General features: G+C 42.3%; 2 protein-coding genes across 7 annotated transcripts in view; one reads left to right on the top strand and one right to left on the bottom strand.

Moving 5' to 3' along the window:
* veph1 (ventricular zone expressed PH domain-containing 1) overlaps positions 1 to 25,468 on the bottom strand; it is an 86,633-nt gene that overhangs the window by 57,187 nt on the left and 3,978 nt on the right. For 5 of the 6 annotated variants that reach the window (XM_037082782.1, XM_037082753.1, XM_037082764.1 and 2 more), the window contains 3 exons: positions 19,686 to 20,291; positions 19,316 to 19,534; positions 14,920 to 15,094 (listed from right to left, as the gene is read on the bottom strand). In XM_037082782.1, the coding sequence (XP_036938677.1) occupies positions 14,920 to 15,094; positions 19,316 to 19,534; positions 19,686 to 19,823 (532 nt within the window). In that variant the 5' untranslated portion in view covers positions 19,824 to 20,291. Of the gene's footprint in view, positions 1 to 14,919; positions 15,095 to 19,315; positions 19,535 to 19,685; positions 20,292 to 23,735; positions 24,159 to 25,468 lie in introns of all 6 variants that reach the window. The other variant, XM_037082745.1, reaches the window with a different exon arrangement.
* On the top strand, positions 342 to 10,040 carry ptx3a (pentraxin 3, long a). Its single transcript, XM_037082826.1, has 4 exons — positions 342 to 712; positions 4,140 to 4,299; positions 4,895 to 5,331; positions 8,143 to 10,040. The coding sequence occupies exons 1-4, from the start codon at positions 571 to 573 to the stop codon at positions 8,802 to 8,804; spliced, it is 1,401 nt and encodes a 466-aa protein (XP_036938721.1). The 5' UTR covers positions 342 to 570; the 3' UTR covers positions 8,805 to 10,040.

Genomic DNA, 25,468 nt, shown 5'->3' with positions numbered 1-25,468 from the left:
GTGGTGAGTTATCAGAACTGACAGGATCGACCTTTTATTGATATTAAAAGTATAGAATGCTGAAAATTAGAGTCCAGAGGTTTATGGATAAGTAAGTTCTCTTATTCAAATGTGTGTGTGTGTGTGTGTGTGTGTGTGTTTAGGGACCAAACAGTCCCTCACTCTTGTTGGAGTACTCTACACTGCCGGGCTTCCTGCCAAAGGATTGCTCAGCATTTAACGAGAAAGAGCGAGAGAGAGAGAGATGGAGGGAGAGAGAGAGAGAGAGGGAGGGAGGGAGAGAAGGAGAGAGAGGTGGGGAGTCATTAGGGAGGAGGGACAAATACTGTATGGGAGAGTGAGGGGTAGAAAAACAGAGTGGTGGACCTGCAGCGCTGTAGAAAGTGAGACAGACGGACAGAGAGAGGTAGCAGAGACAAACACACACACACACACCCCCAACCTGACTTTCTCTCACAAGACACAAACACACACACACAGACAAGCAGGTAGGCAGAGGAGCAGACCTGACATTTAGCAGACACACTCATTCATCCGCATACACTCTCTCACACAATCAGCAGCGGCAGCATGTTTTGGTGGAGGCTCCCCCGGGCAGTGTGCATGCTGTCGGCATGCGTGTGTCTCGTTCTCGCGTACGGGGAGGATGACTTTGAGGTCAACTACGCTGACCCCTACTACAATGAAATCACAGAGGGAGACGCGCCAGAACGTAAGTGCTGAACTGTGCATATGTGTGTGTGTGTGTGTGTGTGTGTGTGTGTGTGTGTGTGTGTGTGTGTGTGCTGATGAAGCTACTCAGATTTAATCTAATCTTGGAGTGTGAAATTTGATTTCAAGTAGGATTCATGTGTGCGGTTGCTTGAGAGGTGAGCTCAGGACATTATAGCATCATCCTCGTACTGTATGTTCAGTCGCTGTCATCACTGACTCGAGTGGAAATCAGCATTCAGCACCTTTGACTGATCACGTTGCACAAGGAATCATTCACAAGTATAGTGTACTATGTGAGCAGCTTTGATACTGTGTTAGTGTGATGCCCTGATGTCTTATTTTGAATGCATTCCTGTGCTCCTGTAAAGCCCTCTGGAATGCCTGGTGTCTGAATGGTGCGACATAAAAAAATAAATTTAAAAAAACACGCCTTCGTTCGCCTTTAAAACTGACAAAAAGTGTGGAATAGTAGTCTCTATGATTTCAGAAGCATTACAACAATAACAAAACTGTAACATACCACAAAATGTTGCATGCATGCTTTAACCTGTGATAATCTCCCAAAGCTGCCATGTGCTATGTCTTTTCAAAATAATAGCCCAAAGATGTCATAAACGCTGATCATATTCGATATTGTGAAAAAATGACACATGACAGCAAATATTTGATAATATCCAATATTGACCGGAGCAAAACATTTTTCCATCTAGTGATCATGTTTTGTGATATGATGACAGTTCTTATTACAGAGTCATGGCTGTAAATCTGTTGTTACACCCTCATTTTATTTTTAAGAGACTCTTACTGTAGTGTTTCATGAAGATAAGAAAATCCTTAATTGACCCAGGAGGGAATATTCTGTCTTTGCAGCAGAAAGTGCAACATAAATACATGGTGTAAAACCAGAATAAGATTAGAATCAAACACAGAAACTCGGCAAGGGCAATCAAAGACAAAACGTACAGAGAAAGAGACAGAGAAGGGAGAACGAGTATATACAGCATATAGACTGCTGGCAGAGACAGTTTGTGTACGAGACGAGTCACATCAAAGAGCATGCTCAGCCAGAGAAGCAGAGGGCTTTTGCAGCTGTCGACGGGATCCAACACATATTACTGCATGAATGACTGATCACCAGTCACAAACACTTCAGCATATCAGTATGAAACTCTTCCCTCAGCTGTTTGTGAGGGAAAGGAACATGTTCAGGTAAGATGTGCACATGAAAGAGAAAGTATGAGTGTGGTGGGGCCCTCGCAAGCATGCATTTTACATTTGTTTGTTGATTTATAGCTTGAGAGAGGTTTAATTGCAGTGCAGGCAGCAAACTCAGCTCTGAGTACAGCCTGGGATGTGGTTAAACATGAGAGTGGCTTGAACAAATGACCACGAAGAGTCAAATACAAGCACAGGAAATGCAAGAGGGGAGAACAGATTGTTTCTGCCTGCCAAAGCATGAAAAGGTGGGAGCGAGACAGACAAAGAAGCACGCAAAAATGCAGAATTGGCTCACCGAACGAGAAAGGAGATCACGTGAGTTCGGTACAGTTTGAGGGGTCAAAGCCCGGAGGAAGACACAGATGATTACTTCTGACCTGCTATAACCACTGAATGTCTGAGAGGAATTTGAATTAATGGGGATGAGAAAGAGGTCATGACATGGTTCATTCTCAAATGAATGACAGGTTAAAAAAATACATGTAGCAGAGAAGTAAATGCCGACTGTTGGCCAAAGGAGGGTACAGGTTGTACTTCTTCTACCTTTTAAAGTACTTTTCCATCTGCTTGTTCTGTATTGTTCACCATTAAAATGAGTGTACAGGGTTGTCCTTTTGAAAAAACTGAAATAAATGTAATTCATTCATCAAAGAACAGTAGAAATAGTTTTGAAAATAATAATAATAATAATAATAATAATAATACAGATAAGAAGTAACCAAATGCAGTAGCTCATTTGACTTTCAAAGACCTCAAATTCTGAGATTCCAAAGTACCCCAAAGGCTCGAGAATCCAAGGACTTTTTACCCTCTACTTACTTTCAGATCCATCAAAATACATCACAAAGCCCTGACAGACCTGTGCTTTTACTCTGGTAAGTCAAGGGGAGCAGGGTGCATGAACCCTCTGTCTAATTTAGTTTGAACCGTGAGGACAGGTAGCCAAAACAAATGTGATAATGCCCCTCTAGAAGACATTTGCGGGTATAAACAGACTTTGAGAGGCTCACGTTAATTTGAACAGTGTGTCTGACACACATTCTCACTCTCCTGCTTTCTCTCGACTGTTGTTATCTCCCCTCAACGCTCTCAGCAGGTCGTCCTTCCTTTTGAGAGTTAAAAGGAAGCAGAGGATCCGTTGGTTTATGGGGCAATTGTCCCGTTTCTTTCTCACGTTCTTATCTCTCCCCTCAACAGCCTCACTTCCTCCTTTACCTCCACCTGTACTCCATCCATCTATCTTTCGACACTCTTTCTTAGACTGCAGCATTTACAGTTCTCTGAGCTTCCAGATGACCAAAACAAATGTTCCACTTCTTCTGTCTTTCTCCATATGGCATGGAAGTTCCTGTCAAAGCTACAGAGACCATAGCATGCTCAACGCAGCACATGTAATAGAAGTTCTGTATATTTTCCTGGTTGCTCTCTATGCAGCCACAGGTGCCATAGCATCTGCTGAATTGCTACAGCGGGGAGGTTAAACAAATTCATGTTCCCGACACTCTCGTTCAAGATGAGTTAAAAATGATGACATACAGCATGATGAGCTTGATCTGTTTGAATGCCAGACCTTTGTGAGGCAGACAAAAACTCACTTTAAAACCCTCAGTGCCTTACAGCCGCAGTTTGAGCCGGAATTTGTTCTCCCTCTGTCAGTGTCATAACATCTAGTCTGAACACACAAATATGATTCATAAGTGTTTGGATTGGACATGTTTAGTGCTTTACCAGTATCACTGATGTCTGTTATCCCCTTACGAAGTCACTGAAAAAAAATCTTCTAATTCCAGAACTCGCCTTAGAATCATTACATTTTTAAATATTCTCTGGTGTTAAAGTAATTGAGTAATAGCTGTCTGTATATCCATGGGTGCAGTGCGAAGATGAACAACCAATAGCCAATTCTGCACATTGTTAATGGTGCCCATTTGCAAAAAAGTTTGTTAGGTGGTTGTAGAGGGCAGCTAACTACAGTAACTGAATACATTATACTGTGCATGTTGTTTAAATCTAACAACACATTATGGGAATTGCAGTTCCAAAATGTAGTGCGTTAAGACACAATCCATTAATAATACCACTTCTCATGTTGCATTGCCAATATCTTTCTCCTCCTAATACATGTTATAAAACCCCCTGTGATTTTATCTCTTAGCTGTCTTAACATTTCTCTCTTTTCTCTCTCTTTTTACAATTCCTCTCTCCAGCCACGCCGAGCTCGGCCCCCTGTAGTTCTTCAGACCTGACCAAATGGGACAAGATCTTCTCGATGCTGGAAAACAGTCAGATGAGGGAGAACATGCTGCTTCAGTACGCAGATGACATCATCAAGGTGGAGATGGGGTCACTGCGCGGAGAAATGCTCAGGTTGGTTGGACAAAGGGATCAGAGGGACTGAGCGATTAAAATGAGTGTACAGTTCAGCTGAAAATGTGAATTGAGCAACTCGGTCACAATAGTAAGAGGTCCCATTAGAGTTTCAGTGTTTTATATGCTCTCAGAAGGTTTTTATATTACCCTGAGTTCATGCTTTTTAAAGGTAATTTGGAAGTTTACTCCACTGGTGATCAAAATTTATAACATGCAAATACAAGTAGTCCTATCCTTGATCCAACTATGTTGTCAGTGCAAGGGCTGATTATTTTCAGAATAAATAATTAACCAGTCATTTCCTCAATCAACTGATTAATCTTTTGGTCTATTGAATTATGGGTTAGGGTTAGGGTTTCCATAGTGAAAAAGGCCCATGACATGTTTCCATAGCTCATGGTGATGTTAGCTAGAGTGGCTAACTGCTAACTTGAGCCAATGGGTTATCAAATATGTTGTTTTACCTTGAAAGATGGCACAAATTCACTCAAGAGTTTTGCTCTCCATTTCAAGTCAAGACTGACTTCTAATTGAGCTTTGGTGGATTTAAGCTAAAATGGTTCAAATCTTTTACGCTGGTTCTTTTGATTAGGTTCGTGGCCCAGTATGGTGGCTCCTGTGGGGTTGCAGTGGAGACAGCAGGAAGAAGGATGGCCTTGCAGCTGGAGGGCCGCCTCAGAGAAACCCTTGAGCGCCTCAAATCTAAAGATCTGACTTCTTCTGCTGCTGCTGCTGCTGCTGGGAATTCTGTCGGGAATTCAAACCACCTAGAGGCGATGCTACAGCAGCTCCTCTCAATAGCAAGAGCACAAGCTTCCCGACTCGCCAAACTGGAGACCGGGTGCTTCAGCAGCCCAGGAGCTGGCACGAGTCCAAAGACAGGATCAGACAGCAGAATACCTGTGAACCAGGAGCAAGAGGTCACGTCACGAGAGCACGCACTAGACGGGGTGCTGGCCGCCCTGCAACAGACGAGGGTCGGCCTGGAGGAGGTGCTGAGGTCATCAAGGCAAAGATACCTACCCGCAGGTGAGCAATCCATCTCACCACCAGCAATCTACGTGTCTGTCTTTACCTGTGGATTTCTGTTTCAGCACCACCCCAAGCAAACTTCCACCTTCAAATTTTCTTCTGCGTTGACACATTCAGCTCATGCTTCAAGCAAAATAATGAGACTCCCCTCTCTGTTGGGCTTTGCTTCTCAAATACCAACAACTAATCAATACGCCTTGTCGTACATGCCTTTTCCACTTCCTCTGTCTGTCTCCAGGCAAGTTGTCCTCAAGTAGAAATCTATCCTTTTCCACTATCCACTATCATTAGTCTCAGTTGATACAGTTCAGCCACGCATGTGAAAAGAGGAACTAGTGGTCAGGTACAGGGTCAGTGGTATAATACTCCCTTATTGCCTATTATTTCTGTTTGTTTATCGTTTATTAAAAACACATTTTGGTGAATCATCCAACAAGAAAAACAAAACCCTGGGCCAAACAGTTCAGTTAGAGTGGGACTTCATCCATCAATCTAAACCTTTGCCTTCAGCTATGTCCATTTAAATATATTTAACAAAGTTTAGATAGTTAAAGATAATAGCAGAAGCCAATAATGCACAAAAGATTAAAAAAAAAAGATCATTCTAGCTGGATGGGCCGCAAACTTAAATTCATCTCAGATTCAGGCCACCAGAGCATGTGGTTTCACTTAGCAGAGCTACTACTCTCGTTTTCTCTCCATTCTTAATTTAAACACTGACTAACAACAATGTAACTTTAGAGATTTAGTTATTAAGTGTGAGTAAGTAAATTTGGATCAATTGTAGTCCCACAAAGCCAGTGGTCATGTAAGTGAGACAACTTCATTTCTTAGAATTAATCAAATAAAACCTGCAAAACAAACCTGATACGTTATATTATTCACTTAATGCACACACACACACGTAAATGCACACACACATGCACACACCTTTAATGTATAGCTGCCCTACATACAGCGTCAAGGGAGGTGTAATCATTGGCCAGTTGCCACAACAACCGCACCAAAGCACCCTGGGAAAGCAGAGCCAGATGGAAAGCATCATGAACACAGACACTCAGCATGTTCAAAATGTCTTTTTTCACCATTATTTTTTGAGTGGCAGAAACCTGAGACAAATGTAACATCAATATTTGGGAACTCTGGTTTTAGCAGGGTTGGAGTGTGTCTGCTAACTGGAGCAACCGGAGGGATGGGGGGCAGACTGAGAAGAAAAAAGACTAATGGAAATTAAATGTAATGACGTGAAAACTCAAAAGAGAAAAGTAGAACAGAAGATAAAGGACCACAGTCCACAAGACCTCCGACAGAGCTCAGACGCGCAAAATGCATTTACACTGTATTATGTAATAGGGAATAAATTGCCCAGAAAGCCTTCGCTCAACAGGACACACACATAGTTTCTGCCTGTAGGTAACAAAAGTAGGTTTCACAAAGGAGGGTGAGATCAGAAGAGAGTGCTTGAGACTTTGTTTGAGTAATTAAAAAGAGAGAAGAAGAAGAAGAATGAAATGAAGCAGAAGAAACCAAATGAACCCAATGACCCACAGAGGGAGGTGTGTACGAGTGTTGGTGGGGGAGAAAAAAAAAACCTCCTATGATTTATGATCTCATCACCTGACCGTGAACTGAACTCTGTTTTTCCAACAAGCCTTTCATTTCCAATACTGCCACCTGAATGTACCTTTTCGAACCAGCACGCATTCGCGATCCTTTCTGGGTAGAGATATTAACACACATTATGCAGCAATGCAGTCTAGAAAATGTATGAATACACATCAGTTGCATAAGTCAAATTAATCTATATAATGCAGAGTCTACATAGATTTAGCAAGCTGTGGCTATAGACTGGTAGTCCTCATTCTCAAAATGTATTTCGTGTGGAGTCCCCCAAGGTTCTATTTTGGGCCCAGGTTTCTTTGGTTACATCTTACTTTCATCTGGCTCACCCTGGTCCTTGCCTCTTTTTTACCGTCTGTTGCCTGCCTTTTGGTTATTTAAAAAGTGAAGCATCTTACTGTTTGTGAGAAAACAAACTTCTGGACTTCTGGCCACTTGACACACATAAACCAGACAAACAACACTGCACCAAGTGCATCCCCTGATGGCAAAGACACTCCCCAGTGGCAGTGTGGCCCCAGCAGGACAACGCACCCTGCCACACTGCAAAGATTTCTCAGGAATGGCCTGACGAGCGTGAAAAGAAGCTTGAAGCATCAGCCTGGCTTCCAAATTCCCCACATCCCCTTGCAATTAAGCATCTGTGGAACTTAGGCTTGGACCTGGTACCAGTGCATTGGCAGTGCATGCTTTAAGGTCTGTGGGTTGCTTGATCAGGCTTCCATGGATCGGACATGTTTTGGCATTTCCCACGGATGCTTAATCAGATCGGAGTCAGAGGAATCTGAAAGGCTAGGTCAACACACTCAACTTCTTGTCATGTTCTTCAGGCCATCACTGAGAAGTTTTTGCAGTGTGGCATGGTCCATTGTCTGCTGAGGGGAACGCTGCCATGTACCTTAGACATATGGAGTACATAATCGGAAACAGTGTTTGGGTGAGTCGTGCATGTCAAGTGTCATCCACATGAGTTCCGGACCCAGGATTTCCCTGCCGAGCATAGCATTATAACAAGATGACAAATGTTATTCACTCTGGTTTTAATGTTCTGGCTGATTGGTGTATATCAAGGACAGATCATGACGTCAGTCTGTGTCATGGACATCCTATATTGCTCAAAACTATGAAAATATGAAATGACAACTCTTATTCGATATAAATTAACTCTATCTTCTTCTTCTTGTTTAGGTTGTGAGATGGCGCTCCTCTTCCCCATGCGTTCCCGTCGTATCTACACCTCTGTCATACCGGACGTCCCTCTCTCCCTCTCCTCCTTCACTGTCTGCATGTGGGTGAAGCCGACCATCGTCTCCAACAAAACCGTGCTGGTCTCCTACGGAAATCGCCGCAACCCATACGAGATCCAGCTGCTGCTCGGTCAAACATCAGCGCTCCTCACCATCGGAGGAGAGGCTCACCTGGTGGAGGCACGGGGTGTGGTGAACCCAGGAGTCACATCGGAGTGGATCCACTTGTGTGGGGCTTGGTCATCTGAGAGGGGACTGGCATCCCTGTGGGCAGGTGGGAAAAAGGTGGCCGCCACACCCGGAGTGGCTGAAGGACACGTCCTACCCGACGGAGGCTCACTCCAGCTGGGGCAGGAGAGGAACGGCTGCTGCCCTCTGTCTCCAAGCGAGAGTAGGGTGCCAGGGTTTGAGGGAGGGTTCGATACCAAGCTGGCGTTCGCGGGGAAGATGTCAGGGGTGAATATGTGGGACAGGGTGCTTTCAGAGGAGGAGATTTCCCAGCTGGCTTTGCAGGAGGGCCAGGGCTGCGGGCAGAGGGGAAACATAGTGGCGTGGGGAGTGACGGAGATGGTGCCACATGGAGGCGCTCAGTTCATCAACTAATAGATTCATACTCTTCATCAGCACCAATGAATATCAGCAACATCGTAATAAGCTTTCACGCTAAAACTGAAGAGAGAGCTGATTTGATCATCATCATCTTTGTCCCTAGAGTTTAAATGTTTTCATTATGGTGTTATTATCAAGACTTCATCATCTCCATCGCTATGAACACTAATGCTGCAATGAACTTTACGGGACAGGTTCAACTGAGAGAAAGTCAAAACTGTGAGAAGCCGAAGTTTATTTTTGTAACATAACCTTTTGATCTGTTGCCATAAACACACATACACACAGACACACACACACACACACAAAGATGTACATTTGGCTTTGAAAAAACTAATTTTCTAGCAGGAAAAACCTTTACCAAAGACTTAATTAGACTGCCAGAAAGACAAAGCATCCATTGTTTAAGTGTGAACTGGTTCTGAGCCAGTAAACAGCGTAATCACCAGACAGCCATGCAGGAAGGCGGAAACAAGATGACACACACAGTTTAAGAGATTGTCTTGCAGCTGTAGAGTGATGTATGTTTTACAGGAAGAATGTGTTTCACTCTTTCTAACTAAGTTCTAAGCAATGGCAAGTCTCACAGTCTTGTAGGTACAGTTATTAGAATTTGACGATTCCCATTTACAACTGAGAGCAGAGGTACTTTACTAATGTGTTAACATGTGATGTATGAAATACCCCAGTGACTGAAAACTGCTGTACTTCCTTCCATGCCCAACTTGAGAGAAATGGCTTCAAATGTCATGATGTTTTGTGACTTATAATTTCATTATCATAACTTTCTTGAATTTGTGAAAGCTTCTGACGCATTTTTAAGATGTTACATTGCAAAACTTTGTGTTTACATTAATATGAGTGTTATAATTCCTGTTCTGCTTTGTTATTTTCTTTCTGTCAGTAGGACTCATTTAATTTTAGGGTAATAAATGTATGTCGTCTTTTTTTATTGATACTGCATAAAGTAACAAGAGTTGAACTGTTATATTTGTGATGTGAGATTGACATTGTTTTTATGAATTTGATAAAAGAAACTGAGGACAATGTTTACATGACCTAATCTTTTATGAAATAAGTTGTCTTGTATTATACTGTAAATGGCTTTTGTTGATCTTGTGAAAAGTTTAAACTGAATGTATTTTGTACATAAATATATTTTGCATAACATGAATGGATGAATGGAGCTTGATGTATGAATAAACATTACAAGTTATGGTATGTTCCTGGGCTGGGTAAGCAGTGTTTTTCTGTTATTTTTAAATCTCCCCCCCTTGACTACAAAGTCTGCTAATGATTTGTAGATACAATCAATAAACAGGCTGCACTTATATAGTACTTTTTGACATGCATCCATCTGCACCCTCTTAGATAGCAGAAAAAATATGTATAACTATATAACAAAACAATATTGAAAATATAATATTGTATCTAAGCTTCTAAAATATTAATAAAATGCACATTTGGCACTGAAAACTGAAATATATGAGGGCTACCATTTAAATGCTACTCAGTAGTAACAAGCTGAGTTAAACTGTAGTCTAGTTTATTTGAAGTTTATTTGTATTGCCTGTATCTTCCAGGCATAAAGGTAATTCGGAGTGCTTTAAATAAGCAATAAGAACCTGATATAGCCTGGATTTCAAGCCTATGTCACACAGATACTTTCATTAAACATCTACTGTATATAATATTTTGCTTAAAACTAGAGTGGCACTTAGTGGAGTGCATATCTCTACCAAGGCCCAACACTCCCCACCCATAACTATTCATTCACAAATACCATCCACCTAAATACATCTGACCTTTCCATCAAGATCCATGCATTATTCCCTCAGAAATGAACAAAACTGTCCTATCTCACAATGTTAAAGAGGGAGAAAAATCCCTGGATCTGGCCCTTTATCCAGATAAGCACCAGAAGTTAAAGGGGTCTATTCTGGGCCGAGGCTGATCCTCAATCCCACTTTCATGGAAATCTGTTCAGTGGTTTTTGTGTAATCCTGCTGACAAACTAACCAACCAATACATGAACCCGAGTGTAAACAGAACCCCAATGTCAGAGGTAAAAATCAAATAACACATCTGCAACTGTAGACAACCAGTTTTTTTTGCAGCTCACATATGCTTACAGTTTACTGTGGCACATCCTGCTACGGGCCCATTAGTGAAAATTTCTTTCTCCTGCAGCTACGACCTCTGCACAGTCTCCAACTGTTTTTGCAACTGTGACCTGTTACAAAATGGAAACGTCGCCTTTAACATTCAGGACTCCCATCGAGCCCGCTGCTGTCTCTTCACCTTACAAGCCAGAGTACAGTAACTACCCACGTTTTGCACCGGGGGAGCCAAAAAAGACATAAAACTTTTGACAGATTGCTCACTCCAAGCTGCAGTGTTAACTTAAGATCAGGTTTTACTTAAAGACGGAAGGAACTCTTGGGGCCAAAGCAATGCCACATGTTTCTGTGCGCAGGTAGTAGTTACTGTAGCAGGCTGTAAAACCTCCTTTCTGTATCCTGCTGTTCACTTCCTGTCCCTACTAAACACACATGCACATCCACATAAAGCTGGCTGTACACTAAGCTGGCAGATAAGATAAAGTGGAACAACAAACAACAAAGTGGAAAAACACAGACAATTTATGTGCCAATGCAAACAGACAACACAGAGAAATGCACACGTGCAAACACATGTAACCAAACCATCACACCCCCGTCATCAATATCAACCAAACCCCATTACATCAGCTCACTTCCTGAACAGAGTGCTGCAGAAGAGAGAGGTCATCTGTTATTGCTTCTACAAGCTATGTGAGTGTGTGAACACGCGGTTCGGCCCGACATGCTTACGCCTGTCTGTAGCCTTGTGTTTACATTGTGTTGTGTTTATGTTGAGGTTTTTCGGAGGGGAGGTGAAAAGTGGAGGCTTGTTAAAACCCCAACCTGAGGTTGAAATGTTCAGAGCGCACAGTAGATGAGCCTCAGCAGGGGGGAAAGTTTTGAAACTGCCTCGGCTGCATTAAAAACTGCCCAAGGAAACCTGAATCTGAACTTGCTATAATAAAGCCCTGCAGCAGGACTTGTTCACTTTCATCCTCTCTCTGGTCTCAGTGTATGTGTGTGTGTGCGCGTGTGTGCACGTGTGTGTGTGTGTGCGCGCACACGTGTGCATGTGTGTGTGTGTGTGTGTGTGTGTGTGTGTTATAGTCCAGCTTTAATAAGGCTCACCATCAGTTCATCGCCCCCTGTCAAGCTGGATCACAGCCACTGGAAGCTTTACTGTTTACTTCCATACAACTCTTTATCTCTCCCATCTTTACCTCATCTTTCTTCCCTTTTTATTCTTTTTATTTCTGCCTTGTCCAGCAAACAAAGCCAGGTTTCACTTTGCATTAATGTCCCACAGAGTGATATCATGCGATGACTGTGGGGGTGTCATTAAAACTTTTGGAAAGAGTGTCAAAGTGTTGAAACAAACATTATGACTGTATCTCCCCTGAGCAGCTGGCAAACACGAATTTGATATTCGTTTGCTTCTTCAGTCCATCAAACGAAATGAGTTCAACTTTGATTAAGCGCAGAGCGAACTAAGACGCATCACAGAGGGCCAGCGGTGCAAATATGCAAAGCTAATGTTGATATTTTGTGCTTCAACAGTCCAAACTCTCCAAGAAAAAGAAAAAAATGGCACTTGTTTAACAACAAATCAAAAACTAGCTACCTCAATCAGAAAAGAGCATCTGATTTCTGTTTTCCCATCAGTAGGTTCCACTTGCTATCTCTATTTTCACCCACTTTTATGGACCACAGGTGCAAAGCCTCTTCCGACGATTTAACGCCCCGAGCCCAAACCTTGGCTGGCTAAACTACAATTGTAAAATGAAGCAGACAGCAGAGAGCTAAGCTGTTTCATGTGCCGAGCTGCTGGCAGAAAATGTGCTCGGTGGGAGCATCACCATGGTGGGCACCTCACTCTGGTGCTGCGTGAGGTGATTAGCATCACATGCTGTTCTGTAGGGCTGTGTGTCTGTGTGTGTGTGTGTCTGTGTGTGTGTGTGTGTTTGAGAGAGGTGTTAGTTTAGCATGTTGCCAAAAGTGTCACAGAGAAAAACACACCTGCAGCATGCAAATAAACACAGAGCCTCGCAAAATCATGTTCACACAATGTGTGAACTGACTTATAAAGAAAGTAAACTGTTCTCTATTAACTGAACCCCTGCGCAGCAACCACTCGCATTATTGGAGCGTGTGTGTGTGTGTGTGTGTGTGTGTGTGTGTGTGTGTGTGTGTGTGTGACAGCCTGAGGGGTAAACAGATCTCCATCAGGCACTGCTAACTGCAGCACCTCAGACAGCCACATAACACTAATGAGCTTGATAAGCATCTGTATTGGAAAACAGGGTTAAAAGGGCAGAAAAAAAAAGTTTTGTGGGAACACCTGTCGTTAAGCACTGACCAGAGGTCAGCTCAGTTCCTCTCTCTGACCTGACCTGTCTAGGAAGTTGTTGAAAACGAATGCCAAAGGATGATTTTCAGAGCAAATTAGTTCTGCTTTTAGAGGATATATGCACTTCCTCACACACTTAATATCAAACTTCCTATTATTTGGTCCCATTTGTTTTTCTTCAAGTGTGGAACTTAACTCCTCATGGGGCTGAATCACTGACATAAAGATAGACAACGCATCACCACGTCCTCAGACTGTTCAAAAATAAAGACAAGACAAGATGTCCCTGATACAAGCACTGCCATATTGCGCTGTAGAGGTCATTGGAGGAGCTGCAGCATCAAGATTCTGCCCATTCAGAAAAGTTCAATGCATTTCTTTACTCTGCAACTTGAAGTTTCTTTTGATTTCAGTTCTATCAAATGACAACAGTGCGCTTGTTAGAAAAACATCATGTTTTGCCCTGGTTTTGTTGCTACAAACATGGTTGGACGTGCCCTGAGGTCTCCTTAAAAATATCCATCCATTGGTTTCATGCGCACAAATGTGGAGATGCTGGCCATGTTGCCTGTAACTCCCACCCATCTAATGAGATGAAAGTCAGATAATAAACATGTGATGTAAACACTTAAGTTTTTTCCTGGCTACTGGGTTACACACTGGTGCGGTGTGGAAACTTGGAGCATGTCCAGGTTTATGACTGATACTGCAGCCAGCCACCAGGGGGTGATCCAGATGTTTTGGATAACATTTAGGGTGCTGTCATGTCATCCATCTATATATACGTAAGGTATGTGGGCTGAATACACAATGGTCTGTTAGTTGAGTGAATTATACAAAGAAATAAACGATGTTTATGAGATAAGAAAAGTTGCATCAGAGTAGAAAAACATGTCATAGAAAACAATGAAACTGTTTTTGATGCGTTGCTCAAAAAGTGGAGAGGTTCAAAACGAGTTTATGTAGTGCATGCGTGCACACACAAACACACACAGACAAAAACAAGATCAACTACACAAGATGAGACAGTTATTATCCTTTTCTTTCCACAATAACTTCTTCTTACGTACAAATTTCCATGCTGCATCAGAGGTCCATCAGGGAAATGATGATTCTCAACAGCTGTTATTTACCACCATTACTATCCTCAATGGGCTGGCAAACATTATGGCATCATTCACTATGCCCTGTGATAGGATAAGACAAAAACTACAACTGCTGATTACAACAGTAATTCATTTTTCCACTCCAGTGAACCAGCTGGTCCCAGATCTGCTGGCGACCCTCGCAGGAGAAGCATCCAAGCACTCTTTCTACAAGCCAAACCCACACGTCAACCATTAACAGCTAAATAAATAACATCTTAATAGAGAATCTGTTCCATGTTTATTCTCGAGCAGAGTTTTCCTGCAAAGATCTTCTTCTCTTTAGTCTCTACAAAAGACACATGCCCACACCCACACAGACACCCACACACACATTTTCGTAAGTGTGTGAGAAGATCTGTATCTATGTAGGGCAGCACAAATGAAAAAGAGGAGAGGAACTACACAGCATCAGATTTGAAAGGGTCAGGGTTTCAAATCCGCTGACATGTTAATATGTGAACACAGACATATTCCTGCCTCGTTGTGTATGAACATGTGTAAGCGTGTCCTACCTCCCAGCACACTGAGCGTTATGGCCTCCGTGTGTTCGGCCAGCAGATCAGCCTTGGCGATAGCAGCCAGGGAGAGATAACTGGACATGTTCCTGCTCAGCTCCCTGTTCCCTCTCTGCAGGAACCGCACCGCTACCGGGACGGCCAGAACCATGACTGACGGACAGCTGTAGTTCTGAGGAGACGAGAAGAGAGAGAGGAGGTTTGAGGAGACAGCAACACATTTTTATATCAACAGTAACTATTGCTCTGCCTTTTAACAGTGATGAAAAAATTGCTCAATTGGTCACTCAATTGATAAAAGTGGACAGATCCACAGTGACCTGTATTTTGTATCATCTACAATGGCTAAGAACAGAGATGTCTGATTTTTGCATGTTTACACTCCACACAGTGTGGCCTAAAAACATCCTCACTACTGGGAGCCCTGCATCAAATAAATTTTTTCTCATCTCAAGCAGCAGCTCTGAATGGCAAGTGTCTGAGAAGTTTGTCCCTGTGAACATTTAGAGAATTTAGAGGGAGGAAGGGGATTTCAAATGCACTAGCTCCCTCAACAGGACAGACTGAGTCTGTTTGAACAGGCACATGTGTTTGTGTGAGACAAAGACAGGGAACGCTGGAGGAAAAAGACAGCCAATGGAGACTGATACTACTTATCTGTGTTTAGATTCACAGTTTCAGACCCTCTGCAGCGATTACATAATGCATATTTACTCTTAAAGGAAAAATCCACTGCTGGATATGTTCTATGATGTATCATTGATCTGCGCTCATTCATTTGAGTTCCCACTTTTCAAACTCAAGCTTCCTCCATCTGTATCTACATATCTATCTATATCTTTCAACCGGAAGATTTACTGGTGATTTTTTTTCCAGCTGAAAAAGTCTACAGTAAGGCCTGTTGTGATAATCATGTTATCAACCTATCATACCTATCTGATCTTATCGACTTATGTACATGACCTTGATCACTTTCACTGACCTCAATATTGCCCAGTTTGCTAAAATGCTAATTTTGTTTCCAGACGCCGATGGTACATCTTATTTCAGTGTTTCAGTTGTGTGGTTGTATCTTATTTATGTTTAATTAATCTACCAATTTACAAGATAGCATTGTGTCTGCATGCTTCAATGCATGGTGTCAACTACACTGGATAGATATTTGGAAGCCACTCCAGATCCTTAAGTTAGAGTACGATGTCTCAGCTACCGAGTGGTGGACCCTATGATCCCAGTCCACAATCCAGTTGAGTGTTATGTTTATATCTGTTTATTTCGAGTATGACATCACAAATTCAAAATGTTGAGTGAAGAGGTGTTTAAAATAGATTTTTCCTTATTGTATATGTTTTATTAGAATGGTGATATAATTTACACTTGAAAAGACAAAAAAAAGTTACTGGCATGATTTTGAACGCTGTCAAGACTACAAACAAATATCTAAAAAATGTGTGCAATGGCTACATTTTAAATAAGAATTGAAAGTTCAATGCTCTTTGAAAGGGCGTAACTGGATTATTATTACTTTCAAATTGCCATTATATTGTTGACATTAAACTGTCTCAAAATGAAAATAATACTGTTAATCGCATTTATTTCTGTGATACCATATTGGCGGACAAAATAAGCTACGGTGAAGTAGAAGAGCGTTTCACTCTCACTATCTGTCAGTCAAGCCTCTATTCTGCCACATGATGGCAGTGTCCACAAAAACTTTATTATTCCACCAATACAGACTATCATACCATATATCTAAATCACATTATACTCATTTGGCAGGCAATCATTTTATCTACCTTATTTGTGGATGTACAGATTGTATCTCTATCCTGTCTCTCTTTTCCATCTTACTACTGAGAGTCAAACATCAAGCAGCCCATATCTTATGAAAAAAACACTGAAGATGCTGTCAGAAGCTAGAAATATATGTGTATGCAAATAAAACCCCCTTGTTCCCTCAGTCTGCTGCTCTGTGGGAGTTTCAGGGGAAGGGGAAGAAAAAGTGTTTGTGCATCTGTAGATTCAAAATGACAGGAAGACAGAGAGAGTGAGAGAGATCAGAGAGAAGATACCGATAGTTTGAGGGTAAGGGAAGGTAAGAAGGAACAAGTGAAGCAGGAGAAGTCGGTGGAATAATCAAAGAGGGAGACAGATTGAGAGAGGCAGAGAAAGGAGCAGCGGCGGGGTGAAGAGAGAGAGGAGTGCTCGACTGATAACTGCTGGAGTTAGGACATCAGAGCCCGGAGCTGCTGCTGTCAGGGCTGTCAGGACTTTTAGTCTCACCTCTACGAGTGTGTGTGTGTGCATGCCTTTCAACAAGAATTAGCCTCATTATGATGGTATTAGGTGCATTCCCATTCCCAAAGGAGATGAAGAGAGGGAGAAGGTAAGACAGAGAGAGAGGGAGAGATGAAGGGTCCCTCTGCTTTTCAGTCTTCGTGTTGTGTAGGTCTGATGGGAAAAGTTTTATATTTACATTTTAAAAACCCTCAGAGCTGATTACAGAAAGTAATATTTGCTCTTAAAGCGAAAATCTACTTTGGATGTGCTGCATGATGGATGTTAGGATTTACACTTGTGCAGTAACCTTTCTCATCTACTTTTACTTTCCAGAATGCCTTTCAACTTGATGCTTATTGTATTAGATACTTGTAGCTTGTGATTTGAGTACAAGTCTACAGCAATATTGTGATTTAAAAAATATTACCAAAAAAGAATGTGGACCCAGAAAAACAAACTGCATTGCCACTGTTTTTTGAGTTCAGTGTTGGTTCAGACCAGTGGTACCCCTCTGAGCGGTCACATGAAAAATGTGACAGACAGTTCCCAAGATGATTTATGAAACAGAAAAATAATAATAATAATAATGTTTTGAGACTAAGAGGTATCCCAGGAGAAAACGACTCACTGGTTCAAAACTTATATAGCATGTTTTCTCTGCAAGGTACAACTCGGCTTGACTCAGCTCCACATGCTTTTGGCCCCAATCACTTTCCTTGATTTTTTTTTTCCAGCTGATTGCAGCTAATAACCTGTGAACACAATAGTGACACTTATCTGATCATCTGGACAAAATAGCAGGAAATCTGCCATGGTGTCATCTTCAATGCTACACAAACACACGAACAATAAAGGACACTTTTTTCCTGCTGAGATCCTTACATCAGCAACCAAACAGAGGAATCTTTACATTTGTCTGAAAATACAGCATGGTTCTGCAGGCTGCCACTTGCTGAAATCTGGGTTGATCATTTCGGTGACAATGTGCAGTCACTGTCCAGGTTACTATTCAAGTAATTATTCTCTTGAACCAATCAGTGTTTTCATCCTATTTAGGATCACCTCAGCTTCCTTGGAACTTCGACTGAGGTAATACCAAAAAATTGACCAGGTACCAGGTAATATCCACAACCTTTTCAAATGGAAAACAATTAAGTGGAAACAGGGCAAAAGACAAATTCAGCTTGTGATTAGAGTACAAGCAGTGGTATAGTGGTGTCTTGGAAGGTTATATTTATCTAAACATGATACATTTATGATATACATTATACACTGTTATGGATTAACCTACCCAAAAGTCTATGTCATTAAAATCTAAATAAGCTCCAACTCGACAGACAGCATCAAGTTTTTAACTTTGTGATTCAAAGGTGGATTTAATTTTGGTTGCTGTTTGTCAACCTGACCGCAGCAGCTATCGACGGAGGTGACCTCCATATTCGGTAGTTAATTTACTGTAATGCTGACTGCGGACTGGAGCTGGAGGGGAAATGTATTTTTTCCACAAAGAGAGGAGAGGGGAACAGAAGAGAGAGGACCGGAGTCTCTGGTGGCGCAAATGTTGAAGGACGAGGTCGCGCTCATTTCCAGCCTCACTGGAAACCTTCCTCATCCTGGAAGTTACAGCGACGGGCCACCAAATGAAACACACTGTTATTTTGGGTCTGAACATTGTTGGGGAAATTTAGATTGACCTTAGTACACAACTCAACACAATATATAACATAGGTTGAGTTGTTTTTAACAGTTTGGATGCATACTTATTAATTTAATTTCAAAGAGATTGGGAACTCAGAGGGTATTTTGAAGTTCAACGTTTCTGCATGATGTCCTTGTTACATACAGACAAATCCCTCCACTGCAAATGTAGCACTGAAGTATCAAATCATAGAGGAATGGTAAATACTACATATCACCTTGGCTGCTGTTGTAAAAGTTGTGCTGCACTTGTTACACCATCTGAGTGCACTTAGTGTCTTAGTATTGACAGGTAGGTGAAAATGTATGTTCTGTATGTGCGGTTTGTGTTTCAGGCCAAGAATTAGAAACATACTTTTCTCTGGAGTACAACACTACAAAGCAAAGTCTTGTGTGTGTGAGTGCATGCGCGTACCTGCAGGATACAGCTGGTGATGTCGGAGGCTATCTTAGCATGCGGCGTGTCCTCTGTGTTTTCACCTTGCGGGGTGAGATTATGCTCCAGACACGACTCCCACAGCCCCACCAGCGCCGTGCTGTGCTGCTCGATGGAGCCCGTCTCCCTAATGGCCGTGGTGATGCGCGTTATGCAAATCTCCACCACAGCCTGGTCATTGTCATTGGTCAAGTAGTCCTGTCACACGGCAGACGGTAAGAGGATGCAAGATTAAGGGTGCAATGATAAATTAAGGACAAAAAGATGAATAATGGATAAGAACATGAATTATTAAATCAAAGTGATATTTTGGATAAATATCACCTGTCTGTTTGCTCTGCCTACTGACCGGTGAGCAGGAGATGACCTTGATCTGGTCCAAGGCCTGAGACAGACAGTCTTCGATCTCCGCGTCCTCCAGAGAAAATAAGTCCCCCGCTCTGGACAGATCTCTCTGCCCCAGCACCTGGCTGAACAGCTGGTGCATCCTGGTCCTTGATTAGGAGTCCTTTCAGACCAGCTTGGGACTGGTGCAGTCCAGTTTAAGATCCCTTAATTGAGAATGAATACATTCCTGACATAATGCTTCCTGTTGGTTTCAGGCATACATGCTGAGCGTATACAGGGTTGCTGTCATTGGGATCCCAAGAGCAAAATATAATACGTTCTAAAATTACAACAACTTTCAATTTCAGGCACCATTTTATGCATCCTGGGTCCTGTGAATGCACTCCAAATGGTAAAATAACTGCAGTTAATAATAGAGAAGATTAATCATATAGAGAGAATCCTAATTGTGTGAACTTTTGTCAAAATCCTCTTCAGTCCAGTCCAGGATTGGTGGGCGGGACAACAGTGGACAAATTTGGCCAAATGTTTTTCCAGGTCTGCCTGAGGCCTGTTACCATGGAGACAGGGCATATTCTGGAGAAGGCGGTCTTTTCACAGCAGAGTCCTGAAAGAGGGAGTGAGGAAGATTTAATTAACTAAATAAAAAAACTAAATGCTGGGATTTTCATTTTGTCCACAAAAGAATATAAAGTCAATTTTGATCCAGTAAGAGAAGCTGTGGAGGTTTAACTGGGGATTTTTGAGGGATTTTGGGTCTCAAAAAACAGACTTGGGCAATTTGGACAACCAAGAAACAGACTTACAGAAGTGAATGCAAGTCAATATTAAAGCAGTAGTTCGACATTTTGGGAAATGTGCTAATATGCTGTACCTGCTTCTCGAGAGTTTTCTACTCGCCTAATTCTGAGCAACTATTGCTGGTGGTGCTTCGCTTTCAAACAGCAGAAACATTCATTATCGGTAGTATCTTAAAATATCTGTTGAAACACTCCCGCATCCATCCTAATAATCTTTTTCTGTCACCTCCTGTTTTCCTCCTTCTACAGGTGCAGTGACTGTTAGTTAATATGTGAGGATGTGGACCAAATGACTCCTCGGTAATGTGTGACACATCCGCTACAACCTCACACAAACATACAAAGACACACAAACACACGCATGCATGCATGTACCGTGGGAATGTGTGCCTGGAGCTTCCAGTTCACAGGGTCGTTTACTTAAACTGTGCAGCCTCAGTTTGCGTGAAGTTACACTGTGCTGTGGTGGGTTCACATTAAACCTGGGAGACTACAATACAATACAATGGTTCATGAGGACGTAAATAAATCTAGTGGTTCAATGAAAGTAAACAGTCCTCCACCATGAAGTGTTATGCATGGAGTCAGAGTTGTTGGGATTCAAAGGCTCCACGTTAACCATTATCTCTGTTTCCGTGAAGCTCAATTAAACATTAAAACATTAACTCTACGAGGGGCACCGGAGGGGCGGAGGGAAGCTTTCACACCACGCACACACACGTACAAACACATTCATGCACGATTCATGTACGCTCATTCTGAAAGTGTGTTACGTCTCTGGTCTCACACAATGACAAGAGACCCAAACACACCCACTCTTCATGTTCCTCTGCTTTTTACAGAAATATCTTAGCAAGACGGAAACACACACACACACTCACACACACTCCTCAAAGCAGCCACCCAGCTCGTCTGCTGCCGCCTCCTTTCAGAGAATGAGCAGCTAAGCGTATGTATCTGTGTCATTGTCTGCTCCCCCGCGCCCGCTACCCTCCACAATCAGACGCCATCTATCTCCTGCTCACACCATTTCTCTCAAAGTCACATTGGAGCGAGCCCAAGCTCGGGCAGAGGACGGCACAAAGCGCAGCGCTTGGGAGACCGTTATCTCTCCTGCCAAGCCGCTGATGGCCATGGAAAGCCGCCCATTGCCAGGATACCACATCAGGAATTCGTATTGGTCAAAGCCAGGCCGCTGGGATCACAACAACAAAACAAGCATAAATACAGAGCAGGGGGATTTATCTGTAGCACACAGACAGAGACTCTTTCTCACACACACACATGCACGCGCGCATACACACACACACACACACACACACACATTATCCTGGTTATGTAGAGCAACAATCAGGGCTTCTGCATGTCTGCATGTTGAAGGGACAGCAAGTGTGTGTTGGAGGGACATCAGGTACCAACACCCTGCAACATGTGATCTACACATACTGTTCGGTATATCACTACTGTATGATGGATGTGCATGATAGAGCTGCAGCTTACCAACATTTTCATTAGTGATTAATCTGCTGATTATTTTCAACTTTAACGGTATGACATGTAACATTTCGGCATTAAAATGTCTAAAATGTCTAGAACTTTGTTACATATCTTGTCAAGTTGTGTACTTAGATCATCCCAGATGTTGACAAACAATGTTCAAATGCAGAGAAATTCACAATTTCATTAAGGTAAAAGTACATTTGATTTGGTTTCCTGTTGGTTTTGCAGGAATTGAGTCAAAGAAGGAGGAATGAAGTCTGCTAACATGACTAATTGTAGTGAGGACAAAACATACAAAAATGAATTTGTCCGTGAACAGGTTGTGCCTTACGTCACGTGGATGTATATTCATCAGCAATGTTAGTGGGTAAATGAGGACAACTACTCCCATGTTCAGACACATATTGCACTTTTAATGTTCTCATGACAGTTTCCCAGTGCCCAATACATCTTCACATTGCTTCTTTTGTCCAACTCTGAGAAAAGACAACGAGAAGAGGCAAATCGTTCCATTTACATGGCTGGTGACAGCAAATGTGTGATACTTGAGAAATGACTGAAACATTTAAGCGATTACTAATTCAAAAAGTCGTCTATCAATTTTCTTAGGATGTTCATTGCTACTCTTGCTAGCCATGATGGGAATTATAGTCCCTGAAAAGTAATAAAATTCTTATAATATTGTACGTTTTCAAATGACATTTTGACATAATACATTATTTGCATTGAAGCATCTTCCTTGTCAAAGAGCATCTGTTACTAATGTTAACAACGTCAGTTAACTGTTGAGTCTAAGATGTCACGCAGCCACATGCTACTTATAATACATCTGCAATGTTTTTTTTAGACAGTTTAGTTTAAACGTCCATTTAAATGTCAGGGAAATTAGTCATCAAGCACATCCCTACTTTATATATTCTTAAACTATTGAACACAACAAGACATAAAATCCCAATTTGCAGTTTATTAAAAGGTTTGTCATTAAAGCTAGATAGTGATAGTACACCTAGCTAAAACAAATACAGTCTGTTACAACAGTCATAAAATAAGTCATCCTTCCTTTACGAAGATTTTTTATATTTAGTTTCTGATGAAACAGTTTTAAAGTTTCAATCAGTAAAGGGGGCAAGAATATATATTCACCAGAAAGAAAGAAAGAAAGTAAGAAAGAAAGAAGCAGGGAATAAAGATGGAGAGGATCAAGAAAAGACACACACGCAGTGAAAGGCAAAGAGCTGACAGAGAACCAGCGAGGGAAAAGCCAGAGGTGGATAATGTTTCGCTGTCCTGAATTCCCAGTGTAACCTGCAGACAACTCGCATACTGAGCTTCCATTATTCTACCTGAATGCCTCACAACATGCTTGCACACAAACACACACACACTTGTACATACAGTGCAATACATACACACACGTCGTCCCTCTCTCTCTCTGTCCTCGCTGGTGGACTGTTGTGTTTATTTACTGTATCCTTTCCTGCTCTCCCTATATCTCAGCACGCCTGAGTGACTGAGCGCCAGTGTGTGTGTGTGTGTGTGTGTGTGTGTGTGTGTGTGTGTGTGTGTGTGTGTGTGTGTGTAAAAGCAGAGGAAAAAAATGGGCCTGAGGAATTTCGGTTCTTAAACAATCAGCTAGTTACTATTAATCACCCAGCTACGGCTCAGCAAGCTCAGGAATGCAGCCTTTAAACACACACACACACACACACACACACACACACACACACACACACACCGTACCTTGTTCTCACCTGTACTAAACAGCATAACTGAGCTGCACTTTTCATTATCTTCTTACTGTTGTCCATCGAGCTTCTGACAAACAACACCGCTTCTTCTCATGAACTCCTATTAGATGTAAAGCTCTAGCAGGCACCCACATGTTGCAGGAGAGCTGCGAGTGGGCCACTGGGTGAGGGGTGACGGGGGGTGCGTTGTGTATGGTGGGGGGTGCCTGAGAGGGTTAGGGGCTATGTGAGGACAATGTGAGCGAAGGGCCTCTCTCTCTTTCCTCCTGCACCGCCACGACTGCCTTCACTCAGCGCTCGGGGAGAGGAAACACTGGTTCTTTTGTACGACCTATAAGAGAGACCACCCCTTCCTCCCTGCCTCGTCTCTCCCTCTCTCTCTGCTCAGTCGGCCCTGTCCTTCTCTGTAATGTGCACCTGCTCGGCCTGCAAGACATTTCACACACACACACACACACGGTCACACACAAATACTAGAGAGAGTAGCCGGGTGAAAGGGAGAAACAGAAGGGGACAACAGCAGGAGGAAAGAGTCCCACATTCCACTGTTTTATCTTCATTACTGCTTCATATCTGAATTTACAGAAGCAGGATGTGGAAGAAATACTTCTTTCTTTCTTTCTTTCTTTTTTCTTTCTGTCTCTCTCTTGTTCTTTTTTTGATGTAATTATTACAAGGATTTCAAAATGGGGCAGAGGCAGCCTGACACTGTTGGAAAGCTGCTTTTCAAAATACTGTTTGAAGTTGCTCTCATCTCGCACCATTAAAATAAAGATAAATATGCCCAACTGGCTGTCGTTCAGCAGGCAGGAACACTTTGAACAGACATCCTCATGACTTTCACTGATTATGTTTGCTCATTATACACTAACAATTGTATATTAAAAGTGCAACATCCAAGAAATGGGACAGGGAACAGTGTATCACCTGAGTAACCCCTCACTGCTGCTATTAGCAAGTTAGCTCAGTTAGCCATGCAGCTAGTGGCAATATTATCTGACTCTGACTGAGAGTTCAGAGCACAAGGGGAGAGTGTTGGTATTGTCTCATTCGGGCTCTGCTGAAGCCTGATAACGACTCGTTCATTTGGATCAGGTGTGTTGGAGCAGGGGGATATCGAAAACAACAAGTTGTGCGGCGCTTCCTTACCCTCTGCGCTAAGCCATTCACACTTCCGCTCACACGCCAATGGAAAAGCCATTTGGGTTCAGTGTCTTGCCCAAGGACACTTCCATATGAAGCCAGAGCCGGTGACCGAACTACCAACCCTAAGATTAGCAGATGCCCTGCTCTGCCTCCTGAGACACAGAAGCTGTCCAAAACCACACATTAACAACCCAAACGATTAATTGCTTAAAATATTGTTGTCAGATTATCTTTCTTTCAATGAGCGACTCGACTCACCCTTCAGTTCCAATCTGTCAAAAGGCCTCCATACATCCAACAGTCAAAGTATATACCGCACTGTGACATCTAATGTTTTGGTCCTCTGAGAACATCCTGAGCAGAAATCTATCGTCCATATAAATGGTACGATTACATCGGTATTTATTCTTTATATCTAGGCCAATCAGTTATGTAACTGATGCCATGAATATCATGAATAAATAAGATGAATAAGTCACAAAGAAGAGACTCCCTGAAGACTTCTTTGGAAAATTATCCACACTTCTGCAGAGGACTCAGCTAAGGCTTCTTGAAAGATAGGTCCCCGAGGTTCAGCTTAGGAACATACT

Source organism: Acanthopagrus latus, chromosome 2, assembly GCF_904848185.1.
Source record: "Acanthopagrus latus isolate v.2019 chromosome 2, fAcaLat1.1, whole genome shotgun sequence".
NCBI classification, from domain to species: domain Eukaryota; kingdom Metazoa; phylum Chordata; class Actinopteri; order Spariformes; family Sparidae; genus Acanthopagrus; species Acanthopagrus latus.
The sequence above is the reverse complement of the archived record's forward strand: the minus strand, read 5'-3'. Positions and strand labels throughout refer to the sequence as shown.

Coding starts and splice junctions, on each gene's coding strand:
- ptx3a (XM_037082826.1), top strand. CDS start 571: ATGTTTTGGTGGAGGCTCCCCCGGGCAGTGTGCATGCTGTCGGCATGC. Junction 4,300..4,894: donor CTGCGCGGAGAAATGCTCAG/GTTGGTTGGACA, acceptor TCTTTTGATTAG/GTTCGTGGCCCAGTATGGTG. Junction 5,332..8,142: donor GCAAAGATACCTACCCGCAG/GTGAGCAATCCA, acceptor CTTCTTGTTTAG/GTTGTGAGATGGCGCTCCTC.